The sequence below is a fragment of the Schistocerca cancellata genome, chromosome 2 (assembly GCF_023864275.1).
Source record: "Schistocerca cancellata isolate TAMUIC-IGC-003103 chromosome 2, iqSchCanc2.1, whole genome shotgun sequence".
Lineage (NCBI taxonomy): Eukaryota > Metazoa > Arthropoda > Insecta > Orthoptera > Acrididae > Schistocerca > Schistocerca cancellata.
The window spans coordinates 332,210,190-332,223,043 of record NC_064627.1 but is presented as its reverse complement, the minus strand read 5'-3'; the positions used below and the strand labels follow the sequence as shown (position 1 = coordinate 332,223,043).

The 12,854-nt window shown below is 37.8% G+C and overlaps 2 protein-coding genes across 4 annotated transcripts in view; both read right to left on the bottom strand.

Annotated features, from left to right (window-relative positions):
- Nucleotides 1–12,854, bottom strand: part of LOC126161711 (androgen-dependent TFPI-regulating protein-like) — a 217,044-nt gene that overhangs the window by 10,839 nt on the left and 193,351 nt on the right. The gene's annotated exons all lie outside the window — the stretch shown is intronic.
- LOC126161712 (androgen-dependent TFPI-regulating protein-like) overlaps nt 1–12,854 on the bottom strand; it is a 75,219-nt gene that overhangs the window by 10,839 nt on the left and 51,526 nt on the right. For all 3 annotated transcript variants that reach the window (XM_049917741.1, XM_049917743.1, XM_049917742.1), the window contains one exon: nt 9,181–9,401. In XM_049917741.1, the coding sequence (XP_049773698.1) occupies nt 9,181–9,401 (221 nt within the window). The remainder of the gene's footprint in view (nt 1–9,180; nt 9,402–12,854) is intronic.

The window sequence follows — 12,854 nt, the reverse complement described above, 5'->3', positions numbered from 1 at the left end:
TTGTCAAAAATTGTTACGATATGGTTGCTAAAAAATTTGCTCAAAATCTGGTAAGCATTATGAGAAACTTCAGCTAAACCATATGACTATGCAAAGGAGAATTACTGCAGTATTGGCAAACATAAAGGACCAGTTGAATATTTGCTCAAAGAAATTTGCTTACTTTTCATTGGCTACCAGTGAATCAACAGACATAACTTCTGCACCTCAGATGTTAGTATTAGCACAGGATATAATGCATGAGCTTGAAGTATGTGAAGCATTGGCTGGAAAGAGTTCATTGTCAGAGGAAAGTAGATGTTGCGATATGTTACTGAACTCTTACAACAGTGTTCAAACATTAATTTAGATCTGTCTAAGGTAGCAGGTATTGGGACTGACAGAGCACTTCCATGGGAGGAATTAATTCTAGATTGGTGTCATTACTAATATGGCATTTAGGAGTACATGATGATTATTTGATACTGTTACACTGTATAATCAACCAAGAGACTTTGTGTCCAAGGATAATAAGTTTTGAATGTGTCATGAAAGTTGTGGTTGCAATAATTAATTTCATAAAATCTCGTGGCCCCAGTCACAGACACTTCAAAACTGTTTTTGAAGAAACTGACAGTGAAGGTGCTTTGAACACAGAACTAAAATGATAAAGTTGCAATCAAATGCTGGAGTGATTTCTGAATTACAGATGAAAATGAAATTCTCATGACTAAAAAGAACAGAAATATTTCTGAATTATAAAATATAGACTTGGCATTTTTGACTGATATTACTAATCACTGAAATATGTTAAATACACAGTTTCAAGGCAGAAATCGATTGATTACTCAACTTAATAGCCATATCATATCCTTTCAGCTTGTTTTTGCACAATTGGTGTGTCATCAAATGAATTTATTTATTATTGTTTGGCTTTTGCGAAGGGGGGGGGGGGGGGGCAGGTTACATAAGAGTGTAGTGCATAATACTTACAATATAAACTCTTATAAACAAACTAATTGAGCATTTAAGTAATCTATCGAGTTTGGAGTTGCCAGCAGAAATTGATATATACTTATCAGTTCCTCTCTTCTGGCACAACATAGCTTTTGTTGGGAGTGTTAACTCCAGCCTGCACTCTGCTTAACATTAATTTGTAAAACTCTTTCCAGCGGTGTTTACTGGATGTCAAAAGCAAGGGACTTCTCTTTTATTGTCCCATTTCAAGTCTTTTCCTAGTTACCAGCTTATTCCTATTTTGAGACACGTGTGTCTACCATTATGTACAAATTGTGCTTCTCTGTTTCAAAAGCCCATGTGCTATTGTGTACGCCAGAGATTACATAGTGCAGGGTGTGCATGCACTGGCAGTTGGGGCCAACAGCAGCCTGAAAATGTTGATACTAGCCAAATGAAATCAAGCACACACTGGTTTAAGATATATATGTTGTGCATTTGTTCACATATCTGGGAAAAAGGTTGACGACTGTATGGGCAGAAGCCCACTGTGTGTGTGTGAAAAGTCTACAGATTTAAAAAAAAATTAGCTGTGGCTTTATAATTATGTAGTTATTAATTTTGCTAAAAATTGAGTATCTGCTCAAGTACCAGTGTGTGCAAAACTTATATTCTAGTTATTTGCTGTGCAAATAAAATTTTGTAAATAAAGGTCCAGTGGCTTACCAGTTAGGGATCTTTGTATACAAGCAAATCTTCTCCATGGTAATTTCTCTACCAGCATACCAGAAGTCTTCTGGTCTACTGTCACATAATCTTGAGGGGAATTCTTCTGTGATGTGCCTGACAGTCTGTGGTTCTCCACAATCATTAAGTGGTAATGGCTGCTTAACCCACTTGTGCAAAAAGTATGCATATCTGTATTGTTTGGTTCTAATTCTATTTAGTACTGACCTCATTTTGCATGGAATGGGTGATATATGGCATATTATTTTGTCCAGTCCAATCGATGCATTACTAATGTTGAACTCTACAGCGAGCCTTGCGGTTATTGTTGATGGTCATTCAGAGCAGAGTCAGTTATAGTCACCATCATTGGCATCTTGATGTGCTGTTAGATTCTTATAATCCATAATCTTCTAGTATTCATTCATGAGAGCATTTATATGTAAATGTGAAGTAGTGGAATGTGGCCTAGTACTGGCAGTCATTCTGTAGGTGTTTATTTAAGGGGAGTTGGAATGATGCAAATGACAAAATTAACATTGTTATTATTTTCATTATAAAATTATTTGGAGTTTTCTGAATAAAACAAATCAAGTTGCATCCATCTAAGTGAATTCTAAGTGTGTTTTTTATCTCTGCAAAGTTGTTGCACGGCGTAAACAGTTGTAGCGATTTGGCGAGGTGTGTCACCTCTGAAGGCACTGCAGGCTGGCTGCAAGCAGGGTATCTTTGTGGAATTAGACAGTGTTTTGTTTTACAACGTTGTATGGCTTTATCTCTGTGACAAGTGACTGTTCATGTCGGTAAACATAAAGACTATACTGTGTGTGTTGACTTGGGGAGTTTGGTTTGTGTTGTTTAGCTGTTCAATTTTGCATATTTGACGAATTTTCCTCATACCTGTTTTACATGCTTGGTTTGTGGATATCAATATGCCCAGTTTGAGCAATTGAGTGTTTAAGAAAAGGCACAATGAGTGGAAGAAGAAATCTTTTGTTGTTTCGAAGGGAGATGCTGCTCAGACTGCTTCACCGCCTACTCCAAATGAATGTGATAGAACTTCTTCCAGCAAGAAACTTTGTGACCACAAAGAAAAATTTGAAAACTATGAAAGTGACAGTAATTATGTGAATGAAATAATTAACATTTACTTGCTCTCTAATATTTTGAAACACAACATATTATGCCAAGTTTGCAAAGGAAGAGGACTGGAATTGAAAATAACTTCACACATTGGTTTGGCATATAAAATGTTATTGAAGTGTAAAAAATGCGCTACAGAAGTTTCTTTTTCCAATTCTAACAGTATTCCTCATATTGGTAATAGTGGAAAGAAGGTGTGTGATATAAATGTTAGGCTAGTGTATTTCTTGCATTGCTTTGGCAAGGGCAGTGCTGCAGGGACAATGTTATGTGGAATTATGAACTTGCCAAAACCACCAACGAAGTTTGGATTTTATAATGAATTGATGGGATCTTCTGCTGAAGATATTGCTCAAGCAACAATGAAGAAAGCAGTTGACAAAGCTGTGACAGATAGTGGGATTGTAGAGATTTAACTGTTGCTTTAGATGGATGACGGCAATGTAGAGGTCATAAATCTCTAAATGGAGTTGTGACAGCTACCAATGGAGACAGTTGCAAAGTAATTGATGTTGCTATTCTCTCAAAACATTGTAGATGTAAGGGCAATACCAGGGATGAACATAGTGAAAGTTGTGAAGCAAACTTCCACGGCACGAGTGGAGCGATGGAAGTAGAGGGAGATAAGCAATTTTTTCCAGATCACAGGAGTGGTATAATGTATGATACACTAACTATCTAGGAGATGGTGATTCTAAGGGATATAAAGCTGTAGAGGAACTCAAACCTTATGCGAATGAAATTCATATTAAAAAACAGGAGTGCATTGGACATGTGCAGAGGTGCATGGGGGCTCAATTCAGAGATTTATCACAGCCAAGTTTATTGGTAAAGTGTTTACATGGGAAAACATAAAATCCAAATGAAAGTGTAAATAATTTAATTTGGATTAGGAGTCTCAAAAGAGTGTTTGTACAGATAACACAGAAAATGTTAAGATGGCGGACAGTGCAGTGTATCGTATTGAGAACGCTCTTGTGATGATCGAAAAAGTGGCAGAAGAAGGAGGATATATGAAGAAGGAAATGAAGAACAACTTACTAGAGGCAGTGAGTGAAATAAGAAAATGTTTAGAATCTTTGAAAAACGAAAGAAAAGCAAATAAGGTGGAGAATATGAATCCTACAAGAGAGGTTAGGAACATCCAACAAGAGACGAGCGCGGGAGAAGACAGCTGCACTGGTGGACAACTAGCGACATCTATTGGAGAAACTCAGGAAACAGCACATAGAGTACAGTGGCCTGCTGGGCACGTAGCGACATCTATTGGCGAAACACAGGAAACAGCACATAGCGGACAGTGGACTGCTAGTCACTTAGCGACATCTATTGGCGAAACGCAGGAAACAGTACATAGCAGACAGAGACAGACGGAAGAGACACCTACGGGATCTGAGAAGAACTTCAACGGAGACATCGGTGTGGGTAGCTTTCTGGAAAAAGCAAAAAAAGACAGAAGTAAGATGGAAATGGGAGAACTGCGGCATAAAGTGGACGAGATAACTGATTTCCTAAAAAACCAACTAGGGATATTAATACAAGAGCAAATAAAGAAAACTCTAGAAAAGGAAAGCCACCTAGACGCAGAGAAAACCAAAACTGATGGAAACAACATACAAACTAAATACAACAACAAAGTTAAACCAGAGGGAATGACAATATACAGAAATCCTCTGCTCCAGCAACAAAATCAGTTACAAGTCCAAGTCAATGCATATGAGCAACATAATAAAACCCAAAATCAGGTTAATGAACTAGAGGAACTGACTTGGAGTACTGTGGCAGGGAGGAGCTGGTACAGAAGAAACCAGATTAATTATAAAACCATAATGGGTATCAAAAAAGACGAAGAAATGCAAGCAGCAGAAACAACAGCATGGCTATACATCGGTAACTTAAAGAGAACCACCACAACTGCTACAGTAGTGAAATACCTTAACAACGGAATACTGGGACAACTATAATGTGAAGAACTGCGCACACTGGGTGACAAAAAAGCTTTCAAAGTAGACATTCTGTTTGAAAAGCTACAAATCACACAAGAACCAGAATTCTGGCCAGAAAACATAAAAGTACGTCAATTTCGTTTCCCAAAACGATCAATGGAAAAGGGAGCAGAGCTCAACTAAACTAAGAATAAAACCAGAAGAGCAAGAAATAAAATCAGTCTTGTGGAATACAGAGGGAGTAAAAAGTGCTCTTAACCTAACACCAACAGACATTCTGCAAAACTCGGACCTTGCAATTCTAACAGAAACCTTCCTGATAGACAGCTGGCAACATAAAGATTTCTATAATGATCACCTAATGGCAAAGAAGCGAGAAAGAGGACGACCCATGGGAGGAATATCTATCCTACTGAAACCCTGGATGACGCTCACAAAAAAAATCATAAAACAAGAAAATAGTATGCTAATAGAAGTGGCAAACATAAATGTAATTACAGCCTATTTTAAACCACACACAAATGCTGTAAAAATAATTGACGAAATAGTCACACTCATCAAACAATGCGACAGCAAACCCACCATTATTGCAGGCGATCTCAACTGCAGAATAGACACAGAAAACTATAAAACAAAACTAGTCGTTGAAACCCTAGAATAAGGTGGTTTCACCATACTTAACGATAGACAGATACCTACATACATATGCCACAATGGGAAGAGTACCATTGATATCGCATTAACAAGAGGAGACATAGAAGGAAGTATTCAACCAATATGGCATGACTCCATTACTCCTATACGAAAGCACATTCCAATGAAGATAAAAATAAATATCGTCATGTCACTGCCAGCAAGAAAGACCCACCAAATCACACAAAGAAAAATTGATATAGAAAAATAAACAAATGAGCAAGAACAATTAACAGAAATAGAAACTTTCATAGAGGAAGGAGACCTTGAAAAAGCAACAGACCAAATAGAAGACGTCCTAAAAAATTCAGTGATACAAACAATCCCCAAAACAAGGACGGCCAAAAGATGGCTACAGCAAAAGGAACACTGTTCTAAGAATCCTCCACAGACTAAGAAACCAGCATGACGAGGAAACATACAAACTGTACACCGAAGAGAGGAGAATCTACAAAAAACTAATAGAAGGGAAGAAAAAAGAATACATCGAAAGTGAGGCAAAAAGAGAAGCGGATGAAGCAGAGAAAGACCCATACATAGCAGCAAGACCAAGAAAAATGGCTCATACACCAAATATAGACCTGAAGGAATGGGAAGAGCACTTCAGTAAGATACTGAACAAACGAGGACTCAAAACACCCCCAAGGAAAGAGAAACAACATCAAACTAAGGAAAAAGACAATACATGGGAACCCCTAAATGAAGATGATGTGAAAGAAGTAATAAAAGCACTGAAGAACAAGAAAGCAGCAGGACCTGATAATATATATAATGAACATATAAAAGATGCAAAAGAGGCCCTCGAACACATATGGACCAAACTGTTTAACAAATGCCTGGAACTTGGAAGAATTCCGACACAATGGAGACACTCGACAATAAAAGTTCTCTACAAAGGTAGAGGAGACCCAATGGACCCAAACAAGTACAGAGGCATAGCCCTGGAAAATACTCAATTCAAGATGTTTTCAAAGTAATAACACAAAAAATCCAAGCCTCTGTGGACAGTCATCTCCCAGAACGACAAATGGGTTTCAGATCTGGAAGATCAACACTTACGGCAGTCAGGCTTCTTCTAAACAACATCGATGATGCGCTACAAAAGAAACAAATGTTCTACACAGTGTTCATAGACTTTACCAAAGCCTTTGACCTATTGGAAAGAGAGCTCATGGTCCAAAAACTGGAAAACACAATGGGAGAAGATATCGTATGGGCAAGAATAATCAAATCAATCCTCGAATACAACTTAATTACAATATCAGACAACCTGTCTTTTTCGAACCCCATTCTGCAATCGAATGGAGTCTTACAGGGTGACCCAATGAGCCCTTTGTTGTACATTCTTGCCACTGAAGAAGTACTCCGAATTGGAGAAAATGAAGAAGATGTGTATGTATATGCATACGCTGACGACATAGCCGTAGGTTCAACAGATATACAGAAGCTGCAGAGAATCATTGAGAAAATAGACAGATTGTGCAGTGAACACAAACTACACATAAACATAGCAAAGACAGAAATGGTAATTTTCAGAAAAGGAGGCAAAACACCAAAGAATGCGGAAATCAGTATCAGAGGACAAAAAATAAAAATCTCATCAGACTTTAAATACCTAGGAGTGACATTGCAACCAACAGCCAAATGCTTCACAAAACACACAACAGAGCGTACAGCCCAAGCAATAATAGCAACACAGGACATCAAAAACACCCGCCTACTCAGTCTAGAAACAGCCATGAAATTATTCAACACAAAAATCTTGCCAATCCTGGCCTATGGGATGGAGGTTATAGGGGACCACCTGACAGAAAAAATCTAGAAACACTAGAAAAGGTAAAATCAATCAATCTAAAAAGAGCACTAGGTCTCTCAAAGACAACAAGATCTAGACTAGTGTACCTGCTAGCGAGAGAGACATCCCTAATTGAAGACATCAGACTTCGATATATGATGCCACACACCAGGGCTTCCAGAAAGCAACTGAGGATCATGGAGGACAAACGAGAAAAAATATGGCCGGAGTTTTATGGCACTGAAGCAATGACAAACCGCTCATGGACAGTGCCAAACTTCGAACAGCAACATGTCGTAACTAGACTTTCTATTCACGGCTTTCATCATCTAATCTGCAAGAACAAAACTTATCACGACCCAATCGCAACATGTGTATGTGAACTGTGTAACGAAGCCTGTGAATGATATCACAAGGAACTGTGCAGTAAAAGAGTGAAATCAATAAATGAATATGCAAAAATGTAAAATGTAAATGTAAAATGTTAAGCAAAGTAACTGTATATGGCTATTTGGCTGCAATTTTATTAAAAAAACATTGCATTTTGGAGTGTATGATGGAGTGGCAACATACAATGAAGGAAACATTAACAAATCTGATGTGCTGAAATATTTAGGTCCAACCAGGACACAACACCATTTCCACAATGCGCCAAATTGATGAAGAAAGACTAAGAGGTGCAGGAGGAAGAGACAAAAGCCTACAACATGCAGAAAAAGGGAAAGAAAGACCATTGAAAGGGAAACTAACACTGGAAAAATAAGAGGATGCTGATAATCCATCATATGGGGCAGAAATGTATTAAAAAACCTTGGAAGCCATTTCCCGTAATTTTATACTTTTCATATTTGAGGAACATTTTCTCAAAAACTACTACCAGTATATCAATGAAATTCATACACAATATTGTTTACTTCTTTTCCTTCATTTTTATAGGAAATTGTAAAAAAATATTGTATAATTGAAGAGTTATAGAAGAAAAAGTGGAAAGTTTTAGAGAAAAAAATAAGCAGCTGTTTAAAAAAATTGTAAAATAAAAACCAATAAATATTTCTTAACATGGCATTTTAATTTTGTAGAGAAATATTCACTGAACATGTAGTGCAAATTTCAGAGTAATATGTTTAATGGTTTTAGAAAAAATGTTCCTTCTGTTATTTAAAATTAACATGGAGGTGATGGATCGTTCCGGCTCCCCTTAATACTACCTACGATCATTCAAATGGTGTTATTTAGTTGGACATCTATCTCTTACACATATGAGCACAATATTCAGCAGCTATGAAGACAAGACCCAGAGCAGAAGAACATAAGTTGGATGCTGATGTTCCTCAGGTTGTACCACATAACTTTTGAATTATGTTGTTTCTCGTTTTCAGTTTTTTGGCTGTTTTTGTTAGATGCTCTCTGAAATGCAGAGTTCTATCTGGGTTCCCCCAAGTGATTTGGTGGTTTATTATGAGTTAGTGTAGTATTTGATTTCTTCTGGGAGGTTTATTACTTAGGTGGAAGCAGGAAACCTTCATTTTTGTGGCATATGTTTGGGGTCAACATTTGCTAAAGCACTATCCACTACATCTAGGTCCTCCACTGGGATTTCTTCTGATTGGTGAATTGAGGAACACCTTGTTGCATTTTTTTTCCCCTTGTCTGCATTTTATAAGTTGAAGAAAAGTGGAGCAAGAACTGATCCCTGTGGTAGAGAGATTTTTCATTTTCTTGGGGAGTGGATATTGGATACCGTGACCACTTGGAAAAGTCAGTTGTTTAGCATACTGTCAATTAGGTAAGTGAGCAGATAAAAGAAGTGATGAGATGCTTATTATCTAGAAAACATGGGAAATCATTTACATGACATAAAGAAAGAAGTGGTTGATAGGAACAGTCTCATTAAGTATGATTCATTCCTGTAGGGAAACTCATTATAATTCAGTTACATACCATACACTATAAGCCACCATAATTGCTGCAATACCATACACAGTAGTCCGTCGTGATGCAGGATACCAGTGAAATGTTATTAACAGCTCAGTAAATGCAGCAACAGTAATATTTGTGTGTAGTGCATGATTTAACCAAAGAGGCAAAAAGGCATCCAGTGCTTTAGGCAATATGAGTTCACGATCTATTGAATATATAGTCCAGAATACCAATGTTACGACCTGTACAAGAAGAAATTAAAATATGAAACATTCATTACTGTTTTCTTTTCATTGCTCTGCTATTCAGCAGATATTGTTTTTCATAAAACTGAAAAACTGAAGTTCCACTTCATTGCTTAGGTACATGAAACACTGTACAAATCAGCTCTGACAGTTACATAAATTTCTTATAGTCTAATGACAATAATACTTTTAACACTGAAGAATGACCACATTACTAAAAATACACCCACAGTTAACTAATCTGTAAGAATTTCTAGAAACTTTCATTTGATATCAACATCATGGTTGCTTTAAGAATCTCACAGCTAAATAGTTAGTTTTTGTGACGCAGTTGCCCAGTTATTGGATACTGTCTATAGTTGGAGGAAACTAATTTTAGTGATTACGAGGTGATGCAGGCTGTATGTATACTTATCTTCACTATAGTGTAGTTCCTATATTATTTTACATCACTATATAAAATCTCATCCTCTGAAACATCATATTCCAATAAATTATTACACTTAAGAAATTTAGTTAAGTGTGTTACACAGTAAAGTTCATTTTATCTACAAATAATGCCCCTGTTTGTCTCCTACAAATATCTGAAAACTATCGAACAAAATTTCCTCAGTAAAACAATCAAAACTGACTGGCATTAAGGCAGAAAGACATAAAAAGCAGGTTGATACATTTTTAATTTGTTTTCTTAATCATTTTCCATTCATTCATCTTAATAATTGTTACATTATAATAAATGTATTGTGCCTTTTACAGTCCTTCATAGGTTTCTCAGACATTTTATTTCTCACAAAATGCTTGACACATAATGCAAGATCTGCAATATAAGCAAAATATATTTTCTTTCATTTGCAACAACTTGTTCTGTCACTATGAAAAAGATCTTAGGTCATTATATTGCTAATGTTTGCCTTGGCATCTAATATGAATGTGTGGAAATGACAAACTGTCAAAGTCACAGTCACAGATAGCACAGATAATGATGTGGATGTATTTATTGAAAATTTGAAGTAGCAATAAATAATTTAAAATAAGAGTCTGTGTATAATGATTTCAGTATAGAAATTGTAAACAAGGATTAGCAATGTGCAACTAATATTTTGAATATTCTATCAACATCAAATTTATGTCATACTAACATGTGCCCACATTCTGACAAGGAGGTAGAAGACCTGTACTAAGAATTATAAAAACTGATAAATGATAACAGCCTCCACTAAAAAGAAAATTTTAACACAAAAGTAGGTGAAAAATGTGGACAACTTTCCTACATAGATATTAGGAAGTGTCCCAATAAGATACCTGAGGCAGTTACAGCTAACTATACTTTATTGAATCATGACATACAGAGACATGACTTACATTGAACATGACTCAGAACAAATTGCAGTCTTCGGTCAAGTCACAGATATTTCAGTTATAGTAACGTCAGCTATGTGCATCACACAGAGTGTCCTCACAGAGAGATTACCCCCCCCCCCCCTCCTCCTGGAGTGCAGAGCACTGAATGGAAGATGAGAGTGGGGTTTGCAACTGCTGAAATGGTGGGTACAGGTAAGTGTGAGGGGTTACCCGAAAAAGACTGGAATAACATTGCCGTGTGCCGAGTTTGTGTAGTATACATTTCTGCTGCTAGGTGTGTATAGCACAACTCATTGCCAGCAGTGCCATCTGTGTTGTCAGCCAGGTTTGTTCTGTTCATCTGCAGTGATTGTTTTTGCTAGCACTGTTTTGTTCTTGTTTCATTTTTTATGATGGCAAGTTTAAGGGAACAACATGCAGCTGTAAAACTTTGCTTAATACTCAGTAAAAATGCTACTGAAACTGTTTTAATCTTGAAAACATCTTACTAAGATGACACTATGGAAAAAACCTCAAGTGTATGACTGGTTTGCTCAATTTAAAAATGGTGACATGTTGATTGATAGCAAACCTTGTTCTTGACATCTGCCAGCTGCCCAAGTCCACGAATTTGAGAGCTTGTGCTCAAAGAGCAATTTAAGAAGTTTGCGAAACAGTGTTCATCAAAAAAGATCTGATTTGTGGCAGACACAAAACTGGTTTCTCCACCATAACAATACACCTGCACACAGCCATCTCTGTTAGACAGTTTTTGGCTAAAAATGGCATGGTTCTGCTGCCCCATGCACCTCATTCACCTGGCCTGGCTCCATGAGACGTTTTCTTATTTCCACACATGAAATGGGGCATGAAAGGACACTAGTAAATGAGGAGGAGCTTTCAGCCATTTCTAACTATGACTAAGAAATGTTTCGAATGGTGGAAGCAAAGGTGGGACTAACGTATTTCTTTCTTTTTTTTTTTTGCGGGGGAGGGGGGGGGGGTGAGGGGTTGTGCGTAGCCCTTCATAGGGTTAGTCATGACACAACAGCTGGCACTTGACACAACCGGGCCATTTCACAAAGTGATGCAGCGCAGATGTGCATGACCAATTGTGCCGTGGCTGATACTTTCACAAAACATGACTGAGCTGTTTCTCGAAATCATGGTGGGCATGGTATGAGCACAGAACAGGTGGTAGTACAGTTGTAGCTTCCATGGGGATTGTCCAATGTGTCTGCACGGGATGGTGGTGGTGAGAGCAGAGACACAGGGGTGTGATATCGGTGGCTAAGATATCAGGATTTGGCAGCCACACATCCCAGAGAGACTTTGGTCTGATCAAAGAAACAGCATATACTGAGGGGAAGTGTGACCAACATGAGGTGGTAATTTATTTGCCAGGGCAAACTCCCATGGTTGTGGTCTTGCAGAGACCATCCATGTCAGAGCGAGGGCACTGGGAAGCAAGAAGGCAGGGTACCAACACCTTTCAGATTGTAGTTGAAGTCAGTTGAAATGGAATATGCAATTGCAGAGTCCAGCATTGTCAAGCTGAACTTATGTCAGGAAGATGCGCTGAAGTCGCCAGTGATGGCTGAAGGTGAACTGCTGGAACTGGTCAAAAAGCAATCATGTTGCATGCAGTTCCTCTTATGTGTGTGGGGATTGGTTGTAGTATGACATCAGGTGGGCGTGACTAGTCAGTGAGACTGTGAATTATAACAAAGAGATAGAGGGGCTGGCCAGTACTTACCTCAGCTCAGTACAGCCGATAGATACACATAAAACAGAACCGAAAATTACATTCCTAGCTTTCGGAACAGATGTTCCTTCATCAGGGTGGAGAGAGGGGAAAGAAAGGGAAGAAGGGAAAGGAGATTCAGTTACTCACAACCCAGGCTATGAAGCAACAGGGAAAGGAAAATAGGGATGGTAGCAAGGATGGAGGCATGGTTGTCAGAGGGAAGCCAAAGATATTCTACTGTAAGTACTGTGCCAGCTTCAAACCAAAGAGGATGCATACAGAAGTAAATAGGTATGTAGTATAAAGATAAACACAACTATGTAGGATGAAAAGATGCGTGAATGGCTAAAAAGGAAAGGGAA